General features: G+C 43.4%; 1 protein-coding gene across 2 annotated transcripts; it reads left to right on the top strand.

Moving 5' to 3' along the window:
* The first annotated feature begins 3,840 nt into the window (after positions 1-3,840).
* On the top strand, positions 3,841-24,137 carry mtg1 (mitochondrial ribosome-associated GTPase 1). Of its 2 annotated transcripts, none has more exons than XM_090235670.1 (11): positions 3,841-4,077; positions 10,100-10,166; positions 11,265-11,367; positions 14,723-14,809; positions 17,284-17,340; positions 21,530-21,620; positions 21,740-21,801; positions 21,905-22,001; positions 23,247-23,328; positions 23,489-23,601; positions 23,822-24,137. In XM_090235670.1, the coding sequence occupies exons 1-11, from the start codon at positions 3,942-3,944 to the stop codon at positions 23,917-23,919; spliced, it is 993 nt and encodes a 330-aa protein (XP_090091796.1). In that variant the 5' UTR covers positions 3,841-3,941; the 3' UTR covers positions 23,920-24,137. The 2 variants fall into 2 exon arrangements, with proteins under 2 accessions (XP_090091796.1, XP_090091800.1); XM_090235674.1 differs by lacking the exon at positions 3,841-4,077 and adding an exon at positions 7,495-7,789.
* Positions 24,138-25,827: the final 1,690 nt, after the last annotated feature.

Below are 25,827 nucleotides of genomic sequence, written 5' to 3'. Positions count from 1 at the left end.
AATATTTAATATTTGCGATTCTTCAAAGTAGCCACCCTTTGCCTTGATGACAGCTTGGCATTCTCTCAACCAGCTTCACCTGGAATGCTTTTCCAACAGTTCCCACATATGCTGAGCACTTGTTGGCTGTTTTTCCTCCACTCTGCGGGCCAACTTATCCCAAACCATCTCAATTGGGTTAAGGTCGGGTGATTGTGGAGGCCAGGTCCTCTGATGCAGCACTCCATCACTCTCCTTGGTGAAATAGCTCTTACACAGCCTGGAGGTGTGTTGGGTCATTGTCGTGTTGAAAACAAATGATAGTCCCACTAAGCACAAACCAGATGGGATGGTGTATCGCTGCAGAGTGCTGTGGTAGCCATGCTGATTAAGTGTGCCTTGAATTCTACATAAATCACAGACAGTGTCACCAGCAAAGCACCATCACACCTCCATGCTTCACGGTGGGAACCACACATAAGGAGATCATCCGTTCACCTACTCTCCATTCACTTACACGGCGGTTGGAACTATCGTTTGGCCCTGTCCGGGGGTGTCGTTGGACGGGGCCACAGTGTCTCCCGACCCCTCCTGTCTCAGCCTCCAGTATTTATGCTGCAGTAGTTTATGTGTCGGGGGGCTAGGGTCAGTCTGTTATATCTGGAGTGTTTCTCCTGTCTTATCTGGTTTCCTGTGTGAATTTAAGTATGCTCTCTCTAATTCTCTTTCTCTCTTTCTTTCTTTCTCTCTCTCTCGGAGGACCTGAGCCCTAGGACCATGGCTCAGGACTACCTGTCCTGATGAATCCTTGCTGTCCCCAGTCCACCTGGCCGTGCTGCTAATCCAGTTTCAACTGTTCTACCTGCAGCTATGGAACCCTGACCTGTTCACAGGACGTGCCACCTGTCCCAGACCTGCTGTTTTCAACTCTCTAGAGACAGCAGGAGCGGTAGAGATACTCTGAATGAACGGCTATGAAAAGCCAACTGGCATTTACTCCTAACCTGTTGCACCCTCGACATCCACTGTCATTATTATTATTTGACCCTGCAGGTCATATATGAACATTTGAACATCTTGGCCATGTTCTGTTATAATCTCCACCCGGCACAGCCAGAAGAGGACAGGCCACCCCGCATAGCCTGGTTCCTCTCTAGGTTTCTTCCTAGGTTCTGGCCTTTCTATGGAGTTTTTCCTAGCCACTGAGCTTCTACACCTGCATTGCTTGCTGTTTGGGGTTTTAGGCTGGCTTTCTGTACAGCACTTTGAGATATCAGCTGATGTAAGAAGGGCTAAATAAATTTGATTTGATTTGATTTAAGAAACTTTCAAAGTACTGAGTAAAGGGTCTGAGTACTTATGGAAATGTAATATTTCTTTTTTTTCTATTATATCAATTTGCTAAAATTTCAACAAAACTGTTTGTCATTATGGGGTATTGTGTGTAGCTTGATGAATTAACTGTGTGTGTGTGTGTGTGTGTGTGTGTGTGTGTGTGTGTGTGTGTGTGTGTGTGTGTGTGTGTGTGCAAAAGTATGTGGGATTTTCTCATTGAACATTTATTCCAAAATCATGGGCATTAATATGGAGTTGGTCCTAAATACAACGTGTAATGTGTTGGTCCCATGTTTTATAAGCTCAAATAAAAGTATCCTGAAATTTTACACAAAAAGCGTATTTCTCTCAAATTTTGTGCACAAATTGGTTTATATCCTTGTTAGTGAGAAGTTCTCCTTTGCCACGATAATCCTTCCACCTGACTGGTGTGACATATCAATAAGCTAATTAAACAGTATGATCATTACGCAGGTGTACCTTGTACTGGGGACAATAAAAGGCCACTTTAAAATGTGCAGTTTTGTCACAAAACACAATGCCACAGATGTCTCAAGTTTTGAGGGAGTGTGCAATTGGCATGCTGACTGCAGGAATGTCCACCAGAGCTGTTGCCAGAGAAGTTAATGTTAATTTCTCTACCATAAGCCGCCTCCAACATAATTTTAGCAGTACGTCCAACCAGACTTAACCGCAGACCACGTGAATGGCGTCATGTGGGCGAGCAGTTTGCTGATGTCAACGTTGTGAAAAGAGTGTTGGTTGGGTTATGGTATGGGCAGGAAAAAGCTACAGACAACGAACACAATTGCATTTTATCAATGGCAATTTAAATGCACAGGAATATCGTGACAAAATCCTCAGGCCCATTGTGAGGCCCATTTATTTTAAGGCTTCTGTCACCAACAGATGCATATATGTATTCCCAGTCACGTGAAATCCATAGATTAGTACCTAAAAAATTGTAAATTGACTGATTTCCTTATATGAACTGTAACTCAGTAAAATCTTTTAAGTTGTTGCATTTTGCATTTATATTATTGTTCAGTATACATTTTACCAAAACAAATATGATTCTTCATGTTCTGAATCATTCAGTGGGCTCTTTCTCTAACATGTCATTAACATTATATCCCCCCAAAAAATATTTCATAATCTAATGCACATCCCATAATAAGCAGGTGCTGCTTTCTCGCAGCAACCTTTGAGGATTTTAAATGTTGTTGTGGTCGTCTACAAAGGTGTTTCCACTGGTCACAAAAAACAAAATTAAAATGACACGAGCTGAATTAAATGTAAAAGGACATTGAAAATAAAAGGCTTGCGGTATGCTCAGTGCTCCGTTGACATTTCACAGATACGCTTGTTTTTGTGAGAAATCTTTGAACAACAGGAATTTTGCATTCATATGAAAAGTGTATACTAAAATATTAAAATACTACATGTCATGTCTCAAAATCGATAGCTATCATACCTCTATATCGTTTTATGTCCATTGGATTTGAGAAGAAAGATTAATTCGCCAGAGTTCACCGGATGTGCTACCTGTCCCAGTCTCTCTAGAGACAGCAGGAGTGGTAGAGATACTCTCATTGATCGGCTATGAAAAGCCAACTGACATTTACTCCTGAGGTACTGACTTGCTGCACCCTCGACAACTACTGTGATTATTATTATTTGACCATGCTGGTCATTTATGAATATTTGAACATCTTGGCCATGTTCTGTTATAATCTCCACCCGGCACAGCCAGAAGAGGACTGGATACCCCTCATAGCCTGGTTCCTCTCTAGCTTTCTTCCTAGGTTTTGGCCTTTCTAGGGAGTTTTTCCTAGCCACTGTGCTTCTACACCTGCATTGCTTGCTGTTTGGGGTTTAGGCTGGGTTTCTGTACAGCACTTTGAGATATCAGCTGATGTACGAAGGGCTATATAAATACATTTTATTTGAATTCAACAGTGAGCCTGTCACTTAGTTCTCGCAGAGCATCCAGCCATGATCCAATGCCCTTTTCCTGATTTTTGACAAAAACAATTATCTGGCCTCTGTTGCTTTAGTCATCCTAATTTTGGCCATCCTACAAGGATACATTTTAGTAAATACTCTTATCCAGAGCAACTTACATTTGCAGTTAGGGTTAAGACATGGACAATATTTTGTTCGCCTTTTGGATTCTAGGCTACCTGCTAACAATTATTTCAGATTCCCCCCACCTCCACCTGTTCTCTATCCCTATGGGGAACTCCAATCCCTTTTGAATGGATTATGATAGAGACATGAGGTTTGGACCATTTGTTTTCTTAGAGGAGTATATATTCTACACAATTAAGATATGTGTTTACCCATTGGTCAAAATATGTGTTTTTGATTGGACACCCTAATATACTGTATATAAGTTGTATTATTAGCTATGAGTATTATTTTTATGATTATTGGTATTTTTATGATGATTATTATACAGTATAATTCTGACATTTAGTGCCTAAAGAATAATTGTAATAGCGGAACTCAATCGCCGTGACAATAGGGAAAGTCGGGATGTAAACAGTGTAACACCAATGTGAACATGGCTTCAGTAAAATGCTGTCAATGACAGAGGACTTCTGACCAACGATTTACATATACACATGATTGCTTCAGACACGTTTAAAACAACAAATATGAGGCTTCATCAGATACTCCGCAATGCAGCAAACTTCAGGACGGTCTTTGACTTCGGCGACAGAGAGGTTGCCCACTGGTTCCCCAGACATATGGCAAAAGGTTGGTGAGCACTCTCAGCTAACGTTACGCGCGTGAGCGGTCTGGTCAACGTGTTAGCTAGCGAGGCATATTTATGTCAGTTGTTGGCTATATCTAGCTAAACGTTTGTAATTAACTTACTATGTGACATGACTTATTAGAGGTCACAAAATGAATACAGAATCCAAGAAAGCAAAAAGTAAACGAACTAACATAGTTAGCTAGCCCAGGTTTCTAACATAAACCCGGGCAGCCCCCCCACCCCCCTTCGCGTGAACGCGCACGCACTCGATTCTTCAATGCTGCAACTTGCTTGCTAGTTGAAATTTCTGCTCTTCACTCCGTTGACAGTTTAGCCTACGTTTCACTGATCGTAGTAGCAGAAAGCTTTTTTAATTTTTTTTTTTACTTGTCCTTTGATCGCGGGGGAGGCACCAGTAATGTCTGCAGTTTTCGGTTTGGCTATTTGTTTCAAGTGTATTAGTCTAAATAAGTCCCTTTGCCAAAATTCGTCATCTCTCCCATTTCTTATTCGACTAGAAGTTGTTCTGAAATGCTTATCGCTTGCCTACATTTTACTCCCTCCTCTATGTTTAATATAACACATACATTAATTGTTAATTTCGGTTGCCTATCCTGAACGTGAAGTTTGTTCTATAGAAAGTATTTGACTCTGATGCTGCCACAGAAAGTATTTGACTTTAGTGCCAAAATTAAGGAAATTAGAAGGGGAGGTGATGTCAGCAAGGCCATTTTCTTGCCTGCCGAAATTCTCCCCGCCCTTCTATCTTGGGACTGCAAGGCCTGGCACACTTCAGAATCATTTTGGTAGCTCATGTTGACCAGTAGTGTGTGCCACATAAAGTATTTGACTCTAGCCACAAAATGAAGGAAATTAGAAGGGGGGAGTATTTCGGCAGGCAAGAAAATGGCCTTGCCGACCCCCCCCTTCTAATTTCCTTAATGGGAGGGCGCTTCCATTGCGACAACCAGACCAGGCCGTGGACTCTTCTAATGGATGCAGAGTCCTTGGGGCTAGACCACTATCCAGAGATGGATGACATGGTGGATGACATGATCCTCCTTGACAAGGAGATCGTTGGCAAGGTGCCTCACCTCAAACCAGGACCTGAAAAAGTAAGCGAGGAACAGCTGCAAAGCACTTTCGGGAATCTCACCATCACGATGTGCCTCAAACGTGGTTATGATGCTGCAATCCTACCTATAAAATACTGTATGTAATTATAAGATGAGTAATGCAAGATATGTAAACATTGGTGGCAAAATTAAAGTGACTAGTGATCCATTTATTAAAGTAGCCAATGATTTCAAGTCTGTATGTAGGTGTTAGTGATGGCTGTTTAACAGTCTGATGGCCTTGAATGGTGACTTCATGCCACCATCTTTGGCTGGCACATTCTAAACTGCCACCGACAGTTCAGAAAACATTCTTGGAGCTCCCCTTCACGCCAGGTTCCACCTTTGGGCCAGGAGTCAACAATACAGGAAGACTACAAAACTGCACAAAGGCAATGAGACTTTGCAGGAGTTCTTGCCGAATGCGCGCCCCTACCGCTCCCCCACGGAGGAGCTGGAAGACAGGGCAGTGTGTGTCGAGGGTGGCACAGCAACGTCTTGGCCCTCCTCCACCGCCGAGACTGCAGGGAAATGGGAACCGGCGTTTTACACCCCGACAGCAGGACAGGCGCCGTGACCACCCTTACAAGCAGCTAAAGGTGGGCGGGCCCAGGCAGTCCTTTTGAGGTGCTGGCGGTCGGCTGTCTCTCCCAGGCCCAAAGGGCAAACTGGGAGAGGCAGGTGGTATCCCTCCAGGACTGTACTGGGCACAGTCCTGAGTAGGGATGTGTACCGAAACCCGGTATTAAACGGGCCCCGGGGCTAAATTATGAAATACCGTAGTATTGATAAGCTCCGACATTGTCGGTTCTGCTTTCGGTACTGGAGAAATTAAGAAAATACATTTCCTATTTATTATTGCTACATAAACGTTATCATGCACATTTTATCTCACCAACAGTTTCTAATTTGCAATAAGATTAAGACATTCGTCTATGATAGGTTTTTGCTATTCCCAAACGCTACAGCACACACAGCACCCTGCTCTTAGTTAGTGACCATGGCGGAGAGAGCTAAACGTTAAAAAGTGTGGTTACACTTCAGCAGAGTCGATGCTGACTGCTCGTTGCCACTAGTGCAACAACACTTTTGCTCGTTCGTTTCCGCCCTTACAAGCAATCTGTCCAAACATCTATGGAAAGTGCATCATGTACAGGCAGAGAGATGCATTTTGACTGCCTAGCTCGTAGTTCATCTCTCGTTGCCCGGTCTACGTTAGGTATGTATGCTAGCAGTCTAGAGCCCACACACTGGAGTTAACTCAATTATGCGAACATGGGTTCATGATCAAAAGCAACCATTAGCAAGCTGATTGTTTAGCTATGGGTGTATTCATAAATTCAATCACCCATTTTAAAAATGTTGCTAATTTTTTGTTAAACTTGCAGCTACAATGAACCAACCCACTCCTTCCTCTAATACCGCTGGTCCAAGCCAAAGACCAGCCCAAAGCCCCTTCACGCTGGCAGTTAGTGGGAGGATGACTGAGGAGAGGGTGAATGAGTGCCACCTAGCCGTGACCAAGTTCATAGTGAAAAGCCTTACACCCCTTTGCAACAGTGGAGTCCAAGGGCTTTAGGTAACAGTCTGTCAGTAAATATTGAGTTGTATACATTTTTAGGATATAGGACTAACATACAACGCTTTTATACTACTATCACTCCACAATACACAACAACACAACCCCAAATATACCCCTCCCTCCAGGAGTTACCTCAGTGACACATTCATTCCTACCTGGTATGGTGTAGAAAAGGCCAATGTGATCACTGAGCTGAAGGATGTTCCAATGCTGGCTATCACATCAGACGGGTGGACCAGACTCTGTCTGGACCACTATCTCACAGTTACAGTTCACTACACAAGCCAGGGCAGTGTAGAACAGAAGGTCCTCCACACCAGGGCAGTGTACAAATCGCAAACTGGCCAAGTAGTGGCAGAGGAGATCTCAGACATTCTGGAAGAGTTTGAGATAGAGCCGAGCAAGATTGTAGCTGTGACTGTTGATAATGCTGAAAATATGGATGTTGCCATCAAGAGGCTACACGTCCTAAAAATAGGACACATTAAATCTGGCAGCGCAGAAAATCATTAATAAATGGGCAGCCTGAATCAGAGCAGTGGTCGTGTGGTTCAAGATGTCCAAAACAGTCTTGAAGGAAAAGCAGCAGCTCCTTGGTAAGATGCCTGTTCAATCTATTACAGTTTTAAAGTATTATTTTGAAATTCCCACATTTAACAATTTAATTGAATATTCAAGTGTGCGGTAATTAAATGTATGTTGTTTTTTTGTTGTTTCAGGCATTCCGCAACACTCACTCATCCTTGATGTCAAGACCAGACGGAACTCGCTCTATCTAATGATAGAGAGATTCATGGAGCAGTATCCAGCGATCCAAGCAGCAGCCTTGGACCCACGACTGCGAAAAGCAATGACCAAGGACAGCCTGAACCGTCTGAAGGACGAGGACTTTGTCCAGCTCATGGGAATCCTCCATACACCCACACTGTCTGTCATGTGAAAAGAATGCCACCTGTGGACAGATCATACCCATCCTCCAAAAACTGGAAGAGCACTGGGAAGCATGAAGAGAAGGTATGGGAGAACCTCTCAAAGCACTATTAGGATGAGGACATTCAAGTCTTCCTGTGTGAGGCCACAGCAATGGACCCCATATTTAAAGGGAGGCCGGTGAGTGACGCCGCCTGGAACAGGCTGAGGAAGGCAACTGTTGAGGCCAATGTGACAGGAGCAACACCAGGGCTGTCAGAGGAGCCGGAGCAGACACACAGAGCACCAGCAGGAGGAGGAGTCTGAAGGAGAAGGAGAGGAAATGGAAGAGACATTGGGCTCCCGAGTGGCGCAGTGTCTAAGACACTGCAGGACCTGGTTTGGATCTAGGCTGCATCACATCCGGCCGTGATTGGGAGTCCCAAAGGGCGGCGCACAATTTGGCCCAGCGTCGTCTGGGTTTGGCCGGGGTAGGCCGTCATTGTAAATAAGAATTTGTTCTTAACTGACTTGCCTAGTTAAATAGAGGTTAAATAAAAAATATTTAAAAAAATTACAAAACAAGGAGTGCCTTGGAGGAGCTGTTCTCAGAGGAGGACAGGGAGTTGAGGTTGACAATCCAACAGGACACCCCGTCCCTCTCCCTCAGCGAGCGTGTTGACCTAGAGGTCGAGCTCTACAAAGGCCCATGGCTGAAGATCCTGTGATGTGGTGGTGGGAGAAGAGATACTCTGCCCCTCCTCACAAACATTGCAACAAACTACCTCTGTGCTCAAGCCTCCTTCACCACTAGCCAGAGGGTATTTTCGACTGCAGGAGAGGTCCCCACTTCTGCCAGAGAAGGCAAATATGTTGATCTTTCTCCAGAATAACTCCTAAGAACTGTTAGTCCTTTTGCAGCCTACCTGCATGCCCCCACATGTGTTGCTCTATACCACTGTATTTTCTTTTGCAAGAAAGTATTGTTTATTTAATTTGTTTTACATTTCCATCATCACAACATTAGTCTATAATAGTGATTCGTTAAAAACATTGCTGTTTCTTTTGCTGTAAGTAATTAATTGTTTATTTTACATTTCAGAAAATAAAGCAATGTTAATTCTGTTCTTAATTTTATTTTATTTTTCCATAAAAGAATAACAAAAAGAACCGATAAGAATACCGTTAAAGTACCGGATCAATAAACAGCATCGGTAAGAGTAGTAAATCCGTTAAAATCTTAACGATACCCGTCCCTAGTCCTGAGGGATACAAACTCCAGTTCCGATGCCGACCACCGTCCTACAGAGACATCTGGGTCACCTCAGTGCTCCGGTTGGAGATAGCCTTGCTCCTGAGCAAGGACACAATCAGAAAAGTAGAGCCGCTAGAACGGCTAAGTGGGTTCTACTCCACGTATTTCATAGTTCCGAAGAAGGACGGCATCTTTCGGATGATTCTGGACCTGCGAGGCCTCAACAAATGTTTAAAAGAGCTCAAGTTCAAGATGCTCTCGCCAGCGTGGGTGTTGCAGGCAATCTTGAGCGGCCAATGGTTGACCACGCTCGACCTGACGAATGCATACTTCCATGTTCCTGTTCATCGAGATCACTAGAAGTACCTCCGGTTTGCCTTCGAAGGAGTGGCTTACGAAAGTACTCCCGTTCTGCCTCTCATTGGTGCAGCGTACATTCACAAAGTGCATGGACGCAGACCTAGTTCCTATCATGTTCCAGGGCATTCTAGTGCTGAACTACCTGGATGACTGGCTGGTGTGTGCTCAATCAAGAGAGCAAGCTACAGCAGACAAGGATAATCTTGAAGCACATTCAAGAACAGGACCTCAACATAAACAGGGAGAAGAGAAACCTGACTCCCTCACAGACGGTGGTCTTCCTGGGGATGTTGATAGACTCAATTCTTATGACAACACGTCTCCCTCAGGTGAGATTGGAGAAGATACAGGCCTACCTAGACCGTTTCTGGCTTAGACGAGCCGTGTCCGTATTAAAGTGCCTGGAAGTTACTCGGCCTACTCACGTCGGCTTCTCTGATTCCGCTGGGCCTTCACCTCAGGCCACTCCAGGCGGCTTCTCTTACCATCTACACAAGAGACGACGCAGACATCATCAGCTATTGGTGACAAATGCATGTGTGTGGAATATGTTGAAATGGCACTCACTCCTTCCTGTTGGAGTGATACAGAACAGTCCACAGCAGGGAGCTAGTGTGCATCGATGCCTCGCTCGTGGGTTGGGGGGGGGTGGAATGTATCTTGCTGAGCGAAAGGATACCATATTGTAGTGCTCCAATAGCTCACATAACCTTCGTTAACCTTGATACCTGTGTAACTCTCTTTTCATAGTAAGTGAAGGTTACAGTAACCCATCCTCCTCTCCTCTGGTCTCTCTTCAGGTCTGAAACAGATGAAGGCCAGTGTGAAGAATGTTGACTGCATCCTAGAAATCCACGATGCCAGAATATCCTTTAAAGGGCGATTGCTCTTCCTGATTTGGTGTTTTTCATCAATGCTCATTAAGAAATGCTTAGCGGCCTTGACTGAAGGCAAAAGAGAGTTTTCTTGAGGGTGGGGTTTGATGTGGTTTGATGTGTCTTTGCCATTCAATCACAACAAACAAGGCCAGTAGTGAGTACAGCGAGATAAGCTAAGCTAGCTTTGCTATGAAGAGAACAAAGTTTTGAAGTAGAGGACTTCTCCCTTCTCATAATGGTCAGCAAATTCAGAAACGTGTAGGCTAAAGTCTGAGCTGACCTGGTCTTTAGCCAAGCTGAAAGCAGCTTGTGGGGTATTCAATGTGAACATTCCACACATCTTCCTCTGAAATGCTACATCACATAACACGTTAGCTTGATGTATTTAGCTAGCTACAGAATCATTCCCCTTTCATCTGTGGAATCATAGATAGCCTGGCTCGCTAGCATTATCAAATTAGGTTGAATAACCAAAATTAGCTACTAGCTAATGACGGTTGACAGTTTTGACAGTTGACGGTTGACAGGCAGCAGAAGTGACCATGTCGGTTGTAATCCATTCCTGGCCATCTGGCAATAGTGTTGAAATGCATTGGAAGTTTGAACTAAATTTATGTAAGCCCATTTTCACTCCTATTTGCCGAGCTAAATGCTCGTGCTTTCCACCCATATGCAGACTTGACAACACATGTCCATGTGGCAGCTGGGGACGGACCTTAACGTGTTGTCTCTGGGCAATTGGCAAAAGTGGCCATGTAAGTAATCCATACCCATCCTCCCAGTAAGACATGACAGAACGAAGGCTGACTTTATGACCAAATGATGCTATTTACACTTTGTAGTCAATTTTGACACTATAACAAATGTTTATGGCTCGTATTGATGCCACATAAGCAGTTTAAAACCAGAGAAGTTTGTTCTAAGGGGCAGTTGTGGCATACATCACTTGCCCTACCTTGCCCCATCACCCTCTGATGGACTCGCATCACCAACCACGGTTGCAGGATGAGTCGCCTTATCTTGAGACCTGAAGAATTGCATTAGCTCCCAAACGAATGACAAACAAGTTTCTTTAACAGTAGAACATCCCGTTCTCGGGTAGAAACCCTCTTTTCCAGGATAGTCTGGACGTCAGACCTCATCTCCTGGTGCTGAACAAGATGGACCTGGCTGACCTGTCTGCCAAGCATGTAGGCTACTGTAGCAGATCATTGTTTTGTTTCTGTAACCTGGAAGCTTGTCTGTTTCTGTTGATGCATGACAATGTCTGACATTGTTTTGTGTTTTTATCCAGACAAACCTGTGTGAGTGTACAGTGGGGCAAAAAAGTATTTAGTCAGCCACCACTTGTGCAAGTTATCCCACTTAAAAATATGAGAGAGGCCTGTAATTTTCATCATAGGTACACTTCAACTATGACAGACAAAATAAGGAAAGAAAATCCAGAAAATCACATTGTAGGATTTTTAATGAATTTATTTGCAAATTATGGTGGAAAGTAAGTATTTGGTCACCGACAAACAAGCAAGATTTTTGGCTCTCACAGACCTGTAACTTCTTCTTTAAGAGGCTCCTCTGTCCTCCACTCGTTATCTGTATTAATGGCACCTGTTTGAACTTGTTATCAGTATAAAAGACACCTGTCCACAACCTCAAACAGTCACACTCCAAACTCCACTATGGCCAAGACCAAAGAGCTGTCAAAGGACACCAGAAACAAAATTGTAGACCTGCACCAGGCTGGGAAGACTGAATCTGCAATAGGTAAGCAGCTTGGTTTGAAGAAATCAACTGTGGGAACAATTATTAGGAAATGGAAGACATACAGGACCACTGATAATCTCCCTCGATCTGGGGCTCCACGCAAGATCTCACCCCGTGGGGTCAAAATGATCACAAGAACGGTGAGCAAAAATCCCAGAACCACACGGGGGGACCTAGTGAATGACCTGTAGAGAGCTGGGACCAAAGTAACAAAGCCTACCATCAATAACACACTACGCCGCCAGGGACTCAAATCCTGCAGTGCCAGACGTGTCCCCCTGCTTAAGCCGGTACATGTCCAGGCCCATCTGAAGTTTGCTAGAGAGCATTTGGATGATCCAAAAGAAGATTGGGCGAATGTCATATGGTCAGATGAAGCCAAAATATAACTTTTTGGTAAAAACTCAACTTGTCGTGTTTGGAGGACAAAGAATGCTGAGTTGCATCCAAAGAACACCATACCTACTGTGAAGCATGGGGGTGGAAACATCATGCTTTGGGGCTGCTTTTCTGCAAAGGGACCAGGACGACTGATCCGTGTAAAGGAAAGAATGAATGGGGCCATGTATCGTGAGATTTTGAGCGAAAACCTCCTTCCATCAGCAAGGGCATTGAAGATGAAACGTGGCTGGGTCATTCAGCATGACAATGATCCCAAACACACCGCCCGGGCAACGAAGGAGTGGCTTCGTAAGAAGCATTTCAAGGTCCTGGAGTGGCCTAGCCAGTCTCCAGATCTAAACCCCATAGAAAATCTTTGGAGGGAGTTGAAAGTCCGTTTTGCCCAGCAACATGCCCAAAACATCACTGCTCTAGAGGAGATCTGCATGGAGGAATGGGCCAAAATACCAGCAACAGTGTGTGAAAACCTTGTGAAGACTTACAGAAAACGTTTGACCTCTGTCATTACCAAAAAAGGGTATATAACAAAGTATTGAGAAACTTTTGTTATTGACCAAATACTTATTTTCCACCATAATTTGCAAATAAATTCATTAAAAATCCTACAATGTGATTTTCTGGATTTTTTTGTCTCATTTTGTCTGTCATAGTTGAAGTGTACCTATGATGAAAATAACTTGTGCAAGTTATCCCACTTAAAAATATGAGAGAGGCCTGTAATTTTCATCATAGGTACACTTCAACTATGACAGACAAAATAAGGAAAGAAAATCCAGAAAATCACATTGTAGGATTTTTAATGAATTTATTTGCAAATTATGGTGGAAAGTAAGTATTTGGTCACCGACAAACAAGCAAGATTTTTGGCTCTCACAGACCTGTAACTTCTTCTTTAAGAGGCTCCTCTGTCCTCCACTCGTTATCTGTATTAATGGCACCTGTTTGAACTTGTTATCAGTATAAAAGACACCTGTCCACAACCTCAAACAGTCACACTCCAAACTCCACTATGGCCAAGACCAAAGAGCTGTCAAAGGACACCAGAAACAAAATTGTAGACCTGCACCAGGCTGGGAAGACTGAATCTGCAATAGGTAAGCAGCTTGGTTTGAAGAAATCAACTGTGGGAACAATTATTAGGAAATGGAAGACATACAGGACCACTGATAATCTCCCTCGATCTGGGGCTCCACGCAAGATCTCACCCCGTGGGGTCAAAATGATCACAAGAACGGTGAGCAAAAATCCCAGAACCACACGGGGGGACCTAGTGAATGACCTGTAGAGAGCTGGGACCAAAGTAACAAAGCCTACCATCAATAACACACTACGCCGCCAGGGACTCAAATCCTGCAGTGCCAGACGTGTCCCCCTGCTTAAGCCGGTACATGTCCAGGCCCATCTGAAGTTTGCTAGAGAGCATTTGGATGATCCAAAAGAAGATTGGGCGAATGTCATATGGTCAGATGAAGCCAAAATATAACTTTTTGGTAAAAACTCAACTTGTCGTGTTTGGAGGACAAAGAATGCTGAGTTGCATCCAAAGAACACCATACCTACTGTGAAGCATGGGGGTGGAAACATCATGCTTTGGGGCTGCTTTTCTGCAAAGGGACCAGGACGACTGATCCGTGTAAAGGAAAGAATGAATGGGGCCATGTATCGTGAGATTTTGAGCGAAAACCTCCTTCCATCAGCAAGGGCATTGAAGATGAAACGTGGCTGGGTCATTCAGCATGACAATGATCCCAAACACACCGCCCGGGCAACGAAGGAGTGGCTTCGTAAGAAGCATTTCAAGGTCCTGGAGTGGCCTAGCCAGTCTCCAGATCTAAACCCCATAGAAAATCTTTGGAGGGAGTTGAAAGTCCGTTTTGCCCAGCAACATGCCCAAAACATCACTGCTCTAGAGGAGATCTGCATGGAGGAATGGGCCAAAATACCAGCAACAGTGTGTGAAAACCTTGTGAAGACTTACAGAAAACGTTTGACCTCTGTCATTACCAAAAAAGGGTATATAACAAAGTATTGAGAAACTTTTGTTATTGACCAAATACTTATTTTCCACCATAATTTGCAAATAAATTCATTAAAAATCCTACAATGTGATTTTCTGGATTTTTTTGTCTCATTTTGTCTGTCATAGTTGAAGTGTACCTATGATGAAAATCACAGACCTCTCTCATCTTTTAAAGTGGGAGAACTTTCACAATTGGTGGCTGACTAAATACTTTTTTGCCCCACTGTATATGGCCAGTCGTGCAGTAGATGAATTGGAATGCCCTCTGTATAATGAATTGAGACCGAGCGTCCAGTGCAGAGCTGTATGCAGTCCTGATGCAGACTTGTGTGTTCTGATCTGAATGTTTTGCTCTCCAGATGATTTTGAAACAGCTTGAAAGACATGGAGTGAAGAAGGTCCTGTTCACAGACTGCCTCAGACAGAGAGATGACAACGTCAAAAAGGTAAGAGAGTCCGAGAGAGATGGAGAACAACATCAAAAAAGGAGAGGGAGAGCCTGTGAGATCCTTAAAGGAAATATCCACCCAAAACCAAAAATGTTTAACTTAGTGTTAAATATAACACTAATTTGCGAGAACAATATTTTTTGGTGAACAAATGTTTTATTTTGTTATAACAAGATTGGTAGCAACATGAAAATTCTAGAAATCTTTTGCAGCTCAAGTCGACTACAAAACTCACAATGCTCTCTATGGGCTGGCTGGCTAGCAAGGCAGCTAGCTAGCTAATTTAACTACACACATTTAATACCAAAGAATATCAGTGACTTAGTGCAGTTTGTTTAGGCGATTTTACAGCTATCAATTTAGGAGTCATTTTCAGTTTGATGTGCCTCGCAGAGTGGAGTACGACATTCGCAACTGCCATGCAATGCACCCTGGACTGCGGAGGCAGACAAATAGAAGAAATGTGGTGGACCCTCTATCAAATTACAAATTTCTCTAGGTAGGAATATCGCAAAAATATGATCAAATAGCTCATTGCAGAGAAGACAAACTCTCGCGTTATGACATCGGCCAGAATTTAAATCTGATGTGTATAATAGACATTTTTGCGATCTAAAAGTTGTATTCCTATTAACTTCCAGTGTAGTGAGAGCAGTTTTACCGCAATTTATTTCACCTTTATTTAACCAGGTAGGCTAGTTGGGAACAAGTTCTCATTTGCAACTGCGACCTGGCCAAGATAAAGCGTAGCAATTCGACACATACAACACAGAGTTACACATGGAATAAACAAAACATACAGTCAATAATACAGTAGAACAAAAGAAAACAAAAAGTCTATATACAGTGAGTGCAAATGAAGTTAAGAAAATAAATAGGCCATGGTGGCGAAGTAATTACAATATAGCAATTAAACACTGGAATGATAGATCGGCAGAAGATGAATGTGCAGGTAGAGATACTGGGGTACAAAGGAGCAAAATAAATAAAAACCAGTATGAGGATGAGGTAGGTAGATGGGCTGTTTACAGATAGGCTAAGTACAGGTGCAGTGATCTGTAAACTGCTCTGACAGCTGGTGCTTAAAGCTAGTGAGGGAGATGTGAGTCTCCAGCTTCAGAGATTTTTGCAATTCGTTCCAGTCATGGGCAGCAGAGAACTGGAAGGAAAGACGACCAAAATAGGAATTGGCTTTGGGGGTGACCAGTGAGATATACCTGCTGGAGCGCATGCTACGAGTGGGTGCTGCTATGGTGACCAGTGAGCTGAGATAAGGCGTGGCTTTACCTAGCAGAGACTTGTAGATAACCTGTAGCCAGTGGGTTTGGCGAAGAGTATGAAGCGAGGGCCAACCAATGAGAGCGTACAGGTCGCAGTGCTGGGTAGTGTATGGGGCATTGGTGACAAAACGGATGGCACTGTGATAGACTGCATCCAGTTTGGTGAGTAGAGTGTTGGAGGCTATTTTATAGATGACATCACCGAAGTCGAGGATCGGTAGGATGGTCAGTTTTACGAGGGTATGTTTGGCAGCATGAGTGAAGGATGCTTTGTTGCGATATAGGAAGCCGATTCTAGATTTAATTTTGGATTGGAGATGCTTAATGTGAGTCTGGAAGAAGAGTTTACAGTCTAACCAGACACCCAGGTATTTGTAGTTGTCCACGTATTCTATGTCAGAGCCGTCCAGAGTAGTGATGCTGGACGGGCGAGCAGGTGCGGGCAGCGATCGATTGAAAAGCATGCATTTAGTTTTACTTGCGTTTAAGAGCAGTTGGAGGCCACGGAAGGAGATTTGTATGGCATTGAAGCTCGTCTGGAGGTTAGTTAACGCAGTGTCCAAGGAGGGGCCAGAAGTATACAGAATGGTGTTGTCTGCGTAGAGGTGGATCAGAGAATCACCAGCAGGTAGAGCAACATCATTGATGTATACAGAAAAGAGAGTCGGCCCGAGAATTGAACCCTGTGGCACCCACATAGAGACTGCCAGAGGTCCGGACAACAGGCCCTCCGATTTGGCACACTGAACTCTATCAGAGAAGTAGTTGGTAAACCAGGCGAGGCAATCATTTGAGAAACCAAGGCTGTCGAGTCTGCCAATAAGAATGTGGTGATTGACAGAGTCGAAAGCCTTGGCCACGTCGATGAATACGGCTGCACAGTAATGTCTTTTATCGATGGTGGTTATGATGTCGTTTAGAACCTTGAGCGTGGCTGAGGTGCAATGCTACGTCATACCAAATGAGTTTCTGTCTGCTTTAACGGCAGTAACTCAGATACACATGAAATGACCCCGGGAATCGATAGATCACTCAGAGATGCACAAAAACAATATAAGATTCAAAATGGGTGAATCTTTCCTTTAAGAAAGGGTGACTGCAGTTTGGTTATAACAGTTCCACAGAAGACCGAGTTAGTAACATTGTGACAGCTCTCTCCTACTCTGTTAATCTTCCTTTCTGTTGTTGCAGCTGGTTCCCATGGTCACAGAATTAATCGAGAGCCAGCCACGCTTCCACCGAGAGGAGGTGAGGTCACGGCCTACAACTAATTGAGGAATGATTGATTGGCTGATTGGCTTAGATTTTGTGTTTGTTTAGAAAAAAACAAATGTGTAGTATAGGGCTACGTTCAGTCCTAGACGATAACAAATGAGAGGTTTACTACCCTAAATTCCAGTTCATTTGGTTGTCAATTTGAAGCTATGTTAGTGTGTCCAGTCTCCTTTCCATCCTCCTGGAATGCTTACGGGACCAGCCCTGAGCTCGTTTTTCAGTTGTGTTGTCCCACGAGGATCCGTTCTTGGGACACATTCTGTTTACAGCTGTGTCATCAGCATAGCAGTGGAATGAGATTTCATTACAGCTGATGACACAGCTGTATCTGACAACTTCACCAAGTCGCTCTGTTCATATTAACACCTGTCTTGAGGAGATAAGGGCTTGGATGAAGCAAAACTTCCTTCAACAGCAGCAAAATCACTCACCGATAACCCACCTCACAGGCAAGAACATCCCCCTCTCATCCAATGTTTACAATCTGGGCATTAAGCTTGACTCCTCTCTAACCTTCGACAATCACATCAAGCATCACTCTTATCACCAAGAACATTGCCAAACTCCGTCCCACCCTTACTCAGTCTGATGCAGAGAGGCTCTTCCATGCCTTTGTCACCTCAAGGCTGGACAACTGCAATGCACTCTGCACTCTTCACAGACACTGTGGTGAAGAAGGCACAACAGGGACTCTTTAACCTCAGGAGGTTGAAAAAGTGTGGCATATCCCAAAGTGCCCTCAGTGTTCTAAAGGAGCACCATAGAGAGCATACGGTTGGGCTGCATCACAGCTTGGTACGGCAACTCCACTGTCACTGACCGCAAGGCACTACAGAGGGTCAGCTGAACGCACCATTGGGTGCACACTGCCTGCCGTCCAGGACACCTACAATACCACGGCCTGTTCTCCCAGCTTCCATCACTCAGACATGGCAGTACAGGAGCGTTATGGCTAAAACGAAGACTGGCCAATAGCTTCTACCTCTAGACCATCAGGCTGCTGAATAGCTAAGCTACACTACCGGTCAAAAGTTTTAGACCACCTACTCATTCAAGGCTTTTTCTTTATTTTTACTATTTTCTACAATGTAGAATAATAGCGAAGACATCAAAACGATGCAATAACACATGGAATCATGTAAAGATGGCGCCGAAGAACATGGCTGACGTTTTACATTCTCCCAACCAATTGTGCTATTTTGTCATTTTTATGTTTATTATTTTGTCGGATATCCTGCATTCACTGGACAGGCCCAGATCCACACCTTTTGTGTGAAGAAAAGATGCCGGAAAAGGGGACGCAGATCGGGATCCTTCTGAGAATCCGGAAGCGAGCGAGTAAACTCCCAATGCCTTACATTCTACTCTCTAACGTCAATCATTGGAAAATAAAATTGATGACCTACTATTAAGATTATCCTACCAACGGGACATTAAAAACTGTAACATCTTGTGTTTCACCGAGACGTGGCTGAACGAAGATACAGACAATATAGAGCTAGCGGGATTTTCCATGCACTTACCTCTGGTAAGATGATGGGTGGGGGGTGTGTGTCTTTGTCAATAACAGCTGGTGCTCGATGTCTAATATTAAAGAAGTCTCGAGGTATTTCTCGCCTGAGGTAGAGCACCTTATGATAAGCTGCAGACCACACTATCTACCAAGAGAGTTATCATCTGTATTATTCGTAGCCGTCTATTTACCAACACAAAACGAAGCTGGCACTAAGACCGCTCTCAACCAACTCTATAAGGCCATAAGAAAATGCTTTGCATCTGTGCTGGTAATTTTACTTGTCCTCATAACTGAAAAGCTTTCAATCTCTCCAACTCTTGTCCAGTCCACTTAGTTGTCAGAGTTTCGTCACATAGATATTTCAGTCTCGTTTTAGTGAAGTGAAATGGAAAACTATTTTTTGTTTAGTGTTAGTTTTCTCTGGGTCTATTTAGTCAGTTATAGTCTCGTCAATTTGCCACTGAAAAATAGGTGTTTGACGAATATTTTTGTCACCCATGTTTCTTGACGAAATTAACACTGGCTCGACCGCCCTCCCGCCTCTGGAATGCACTCACGGCACTACAGACTCTGGGCTCCTTTAAAACTGGCCTAAAAACCACCTTCTTTAGAAAAGCCTTCTCTTAGTTATAGCTGTGCTCCTTGGTGTCTTTGTCCTTGTAGCGTCAGCTGTGTTCTTTGTCAGTTGCCCTGTCTAATTGTGTCCTTATTTTGTCTGTCTTGTTTTTCTATCTTTTTCTGCATTTCCCTGTAGCACTTTGAGATTGTTTTTCAATGAAAAAGCGCATTCAATTCAATTTATTACCATGATTTACAAATTCACTTCAATCAGTAATTGGAGGTTAGGCTGTTAGAGCACCCTGTGTGTCATGGCTGAGGATGATGTAATCATAATGTTAAAGTTCTGACCTGCGTCTGACCAGGAAGTTTGTTGTGTTCCACATCATTTAGTTGTCCTTTTGATCTGGTTGTGATTCATTTTATTTTGGTGTTTTAGTTGCTGTCATGAGGATTGTAATGGTGAATAGAGGGGGTAAACAACGGTATTTTGTGTGGTCTGAATTAGAGGTCGACCGATTATGATTTTTCAACACCGATACCGATTGGAGGACCAAAAAAGCCGATACCGATTAATCGGCCGATTTTTAATTTTATTTGTAATAATGACAATTACAACAATACTGAATGAACACTTATTTTAACTTAATATAATACATCAATAAAATCAATTTAGCCTCAAATAAATAATGAAACGTTCAATTTTGTTTAAATAATGCAAAAACAAAGTGTTGGAGAAGAAAGTAAAAGTGCAATATTTGCCATGTAAGAAAGCTAACGTTAAAGTTCCTTGCTCAGAACATGAGAACATATGAAAGCTGGTGGGTCCTTTTAACATGAGTCTTCAATATTCCCAGGTAAGACATTTTAGGTTGTAGTTATTATAGGAATTATAGGACTTTTTCTCTCTATACCATTTGTATTTCATTAACCTCTGACTATTGTTATGTTCTTATAGGCACTTTAGTATTGCCAGTGTAACAGTATAGCTTCCGTCCCTCTCCTCGCTCCTCCCTGGGCTCGAACCAGGAACACAACGACAACAGCCACCCTCGAAACAGCGTTACCCACGCAGAGCAAGGGAACAACTACTAGAAGACTCAGAGCGAGCGAGTGACGTTTGAAACGCTATTAGCGCGCGCTAACTAGCCAGCCATTTCTTTTTTTTTCTTTTTTTCACTTCGGTTACACCAGCCTTTTTATTTATATATATATATATATATATATATATATATATATATATATATATATATATATATATATATATATATATATATATATATATATATATATATATATATATATATATATATATATATATATATATATTAGCGCGCTCTAACTAGCTAGCCATTTCACCTCGGTTACACCAGCCTCATCTCGGGAGTTGATATGCTTGAAGTCATAAACATCGCAATGAGTGACACACAACGAAGAGCTGCTGGCAAAACGCACAAATGTGCTGTTTGAATGAATGTTTACGCGCCGGCTTCTGCCTACCACTGCTCAGTCAGATACTTAGATATATGTATGCTCAGTCAGATTATACACAACGCATGACACGCTAGATAATATCTAGTAATATCATCAACCATGTGTAGTTGGCTAGTGATAATGATTGATTCTTTTTTATAAAGATAAGTTTAATGCTAGCTAGCAATTTACCTTGGCTTACTGCATTCGCGTAACAGGCAGTCAGTCTCCTTGTGGAGTGCAACAAGAGGCAGGTCGTTTATTGCGTTGGACTAGTTAACTGTAAGGTTGCAAGAGTGGATCCCCCGAGCTGACAAGGTGAAAATCTGTCGTTCTGCCCCTGGACGAGGCAGTTAACCCACCGTTCCTAGGCCGTCATTGAAAATAAGAATGTGTTCTTAACTGACTTGCCTAGTTAAATAAAAATTAAATAAAGGTGTACAAAAAAAAAAGAAGCAAAATCGGTGTCCAAAAATACCGATTTCCGATTGTTATGAAAACTTGAAATAGGCCCTAATTAATCGGCCATTCCGATTAATTGGTCGACCTCTAGTCTGAATGTGGTTACGTCATATTATGTGGTCATGTTATGACGTGTGTTTATTCAATGTTCAGAACACCAACTTCTGTCTGATGGTGATTGGGGTGCCCAACGTTGGAAAGTCATCACTCATCAATGCTCTGAGGAGAACCAACCTCAAGAAAGGTACAACTTAACGTTACAATGAGATATAGGGATTAGAATAAATCCTTGCATAGTTTTGTCATGTGCATTTCATTGAACCCTTGTTGAAGTAATGATGATCCATCTTTTTCTACCTTTAGGTCGGGGGTCAAAAGTAGGAGGGGAACCAGGCATTACCAAAGCAGTGTTGACTAGAATACAGGTGAGTGATGGTTTCACCTGTCTGCGCTCCTGTCACTTGTCTGTTTTTGTGTATATTCAGTACTTACTCAATGCAATGCAATGCAATGTGTTCCTCTTGTGAGGTGTGTGAGAGACCCATCATCCATCTTCTAGATACGCCTGGTGTCCTTCCTCCGAAGATACAGAGTCTGGAGACAGGCATGAAGCTAGCCCTATGTGGTGAGTACAGACTAGGTCAGGCAAGTTATGTGTAGCCTCTTTCCATGACATAGACTGACCGGGTGAATCCAGGTGAAAGCATGATCCCTTATTGAGGTCAGTTGTTAAATACACTTCAATCAGTGTAGATGAAAGGGAAGAGGCGGGTAAAATAATGACTTTTAATGCTTGAGATATTTGAGACATGAATTGTGTATGTGTGACATTCAGAAGGTGAATGGGCAAGACAAAAGATTTAAGTGCCTTTGAACGTAGTATGGTAGTAGTTGCCAGGCGCACCAATATTTGAGTGTGTCAAGAACTGCAATGCTGCTGGGTTTTTATGCCCAACATTTTCCTGTGTGTATCAAGAATGCTGCTGGTCCACCACCCAAAGGACATCTAGCCAACTTGACACAACTGTGGGAGGCAATGGAGTCAACTTGGGCCAGCATCCCTGTGGAACACTTTTGACACCTTGTAGATTCCATGTCCCGACAAATTGATATATATATATATATATATACATATATGGTTCTGGACCCACCTGGTCTCTGTATTCCATAGTGCTACAGTGCCACCTAGTGGAAGCTAATATATTGTTTATTTATTTATTTTCTCCCCAATTTCGTGGTGTCCAATTGTCTCATCGCTGCAACTCCCGTACGGACTCAGGAGAGGCGAAGGTTGAGAGCCATGCGTCCTCCGAAACACAACCCAACCAAGCCGCACTGCTTCTTGACACAATGCCCACTTAACCAGGAAGCCAGCCGCACCAATGTGTTGGAGGAAACACCTGGCGATCGTTTCAGTGTGCACTGCGCCCGGCCCGCCACAGGAGTTGCTAGTGCGCGATGGGACAAGGACATCCCTACCGGCCAAACCCTCCCCTAACCCGGACGATGCTGGGCCAATTGTGCGCCGCCCCATGGGTCTCCGGGTCGCGGCCGGCTGCGACAGAGCCTGGACTCAAACCCAGAATCTCTAGCTGGCACAGCTAGCACTGCGATGCAGTGCCCTAGACCACTGCGCCACTCGGGACGCCAGTGGAATCTAATATAACAACAGCCAAGCTCTGATGGGCCTCTCACACTGTATGGATAAATATGAATTTTCCAATGCTCTCAATCATATAACAATCGAAGCATGTGTGAATTATATGGCAGCCCTTTGATAAAGTGACTCCACATCAAGCCATGTGATTATCAGCAGGACATGCAGTATGGCCGTTGTAATGATGACTCCCTCCTCTGCTGTTACTGTCAGGAACCATTCTGGACCATCTAGTAGGAGAAGACATCATGGCAGACTACCTACTGTTCTCTCTCAATAGACTGGAGAAGTACAGGTAAAGGCAAAGCATTGATTCCAATATTGTATATTGCAGCGACATTGAATCCATTGAGATACTCAAAAGTTATTTGACTGTTGCTGTGTTTAGTAACCTTGGGAGTTGAGTGTTTCTCTGTGTCTAGTTACATGAAGTGTGTGTGTGTCTGTGTGTGTAGTTACGTGGAGAGGTATGATCTCAGTGAGCCTAGTGATGACATCCAGCAGGTGTTGAAACGTATCGCTGTCAAACTGGGAAAGACTCAACGGGTTAAAGCCATCACTGGAGTGGGTAAGAGTAAACCATATCGTACTAAGTATATAGTAAAACTGTGTATTTACATTAGTAAATTATTTACATATAACAATTTACATAGTAATTGCAGAGTAATAGTACAGTTCTTACAACTATTACAGGGTCAAGTTTTAGCATCGAGACAAATCTTTATACTTGCCTTATTAAAGACTTTTGTAAGCTAATGGTGTATGTACCTAATCTCTGTGTTCGCTAGGTAACATCACCCTCACAGTGCCTAACTACACAGCAGCAGCCTATGATTTCATCAGAGCGTTCAGGAAGGGAGAGCTGGGACGGGTCATGCTGGACTGACCACTACCGCACCACAGACTGACTACAACACATACTGATCACTACCGCAACACAGATGATTGGTCTGGCAGACACACACCGTACTCACAGACTCAGGAGTCTGGTGTCTCACCATAGACCCAGCGGATCAGTAAGAATGCCGACACTGTTGTTTGTACATAATGTACCTGTTAGTGTAAATGCACACAATCATAATAAAATGTATTTTATGTACAGTATCTTGATTGCACAACAGTCTTAAATGGGATTGTACAGTAACCGGCGAGGGGTAAGTGCTTTGGGAAGGGAGTAGCGGGATAGGTGGTTGATTTGGGATTGGGTGTGGCATTCGATTCATGGATGGGGTCGATTACATTTCAATTCAGTTGACTCATTGCTTTTGTCATGAACGTTTTAGAAATAATTATGTATCTAGCAGTCGTCACTCATTCATAGGAACAGTACAACTATTGCTGACACAGTCATGGAAAGTCAGTGTCCATGAACTTAATCGTGTTAATTAGCCTGCAGGGGCATTGTCATAAATGTTTACCTATAAAAACCACATATTTAAGTGTATACAGTACACAATGTATGCTAGCGATCCATTTGATATATAAATATAGCTTCTTAGGTGTGTGAGAGAGATTCGTTGTTAGTGAAAGTAGCTGTTCAATGAAGATCCCATTTTTAACAGCTCATTCTGTACACTCTAAATAATGATGTTGACTCACCAAAAACACCACTTCAAACTTGTATTTGAAACAGACAGTTTCAAAAATGCTTGCTATTTCCTGATATTACGTGACCTCACATACTTTGGCAAGACGTTGGCTCATTGGCTGAGCTGGAAAATCAGATGTTTACTTGTAATTAATATTTATTATAACCAGTATAAGCCCGCACCATTCTGTTGTTTGTGAACAGGACAAGCAGGGGGACACAGAAAAGCTGCTTTTTAACGTACTTTAATACCTCTTTCACTCGTATTGTAATTCATTATTAGGTCAAATTTCATTCAAATCTGGAACACTGGACAGCTACTGAGACTAAGGGAGAGATTTGTCTCACAAATCATGTGATGCTGACTTGTCAATGCTCCTTTTTAACAATACCTTTTAGTTCCCACCGATGTCTGGCCATCCTGACTTCTGTCCCCGACTCTAAAATAGCTTTGCCTCCCCAGGGCAGGATAGCAGACCTATAGAACGAGCCACAAGGCCCCTCTTGTCACATCTACTCCAGCTCCTCCCCTCTGGCGTTTCACGTTGCCGGTATACTAACCACCGGTCCTGGGGTCTATCAGTACCACACCTGGCATCAATCATTCCGCACATCTGCACGTCCTCATGAGGCACACCTGGACTCCATTACCTCACTTATTACCTCCCCTTTATCTGGCACTCCCTTAGGTTCCCCAGTCAGTATTGTTTCGGCGTTTATGCTAAGACGCTACTGTTCTGTTGTTTTATTAAACGTTTCACCTACATCTGCTTCTCGACTCACAGCGTGTTCGTTACAGTGTTCGTGTTCGAAGCAGCAGGAGAACAAAATATCTCTCTGACAGTCGACGAGCAGGGATACCTTCTACGTCAACACCAGGACCAGCTGGCACAACTAAGGACGGCTATGGAAGAGGTTCTTCGCAGTGGGCAACGTTTCAAACATACCCGGGTGGCGTTGCCGTCAACTAGCGGAGGATACTCTACAACCATCCGAGCCAGCACAAGAGCCCATTCAGCAATCCGCTCAGGTCAGTGATGCCCGTTTGTCCCTCCTGGATAAATATGATGGCACCTCATCTAATTGCCGTGGCTTCCTACTTCAGTGCTCCCTGTATACGCACTAGAGGGGAGCTCCCACCACCGAGAGGTCCAAGGTTGCCACGGTTATTTCTCTGCTGACTGGGCGGCTGATGAAATGGGACAC

The sequence above is a fragment of the Oncorhynchus mykiss genome, chromosome 1 (genome assembly GCF_057628025.1).
Source record: "Oncorhynchus mykiss isolate SJ-2025 chromosome 1, ASM5762802v1, whole genome shotgun sequence".
NCBI lineage: Eukaryota > Metazoa > Chordata > Actinopteri > Salmoniformes > Salmonidae > Oncorhynchus > Oncorhynchus mykiss.
The sequence above is the reverse complement of the archived record's forward strand: the minus strand, read 5'-3'. Positions and strand labels throughout refer to the sequence as shown.

Coding starts and splice junctions, on each gene's coding strand:
- mtg1 (XM_090235670.1), top strand. CDS start 3,942: ATGATTGCTTCAGACACGTTTAAAACAACAAATATGAGGCTTCATCAG. Junction 10,167..11,264: donor GAAATCCACGATGCCAGAAT/ATCCTTTAAAGG, acceptor ACAGTAGAACAT/CCCGTTCTCGGGTAGAAACC. Junction 21,621..21,739: donor GAGAACCAACCTCAAGAAAG/GTACAACTTAAC, acceptor TTCTACCTTTAG/GTCGGGGGTCAAAAGTAGGA.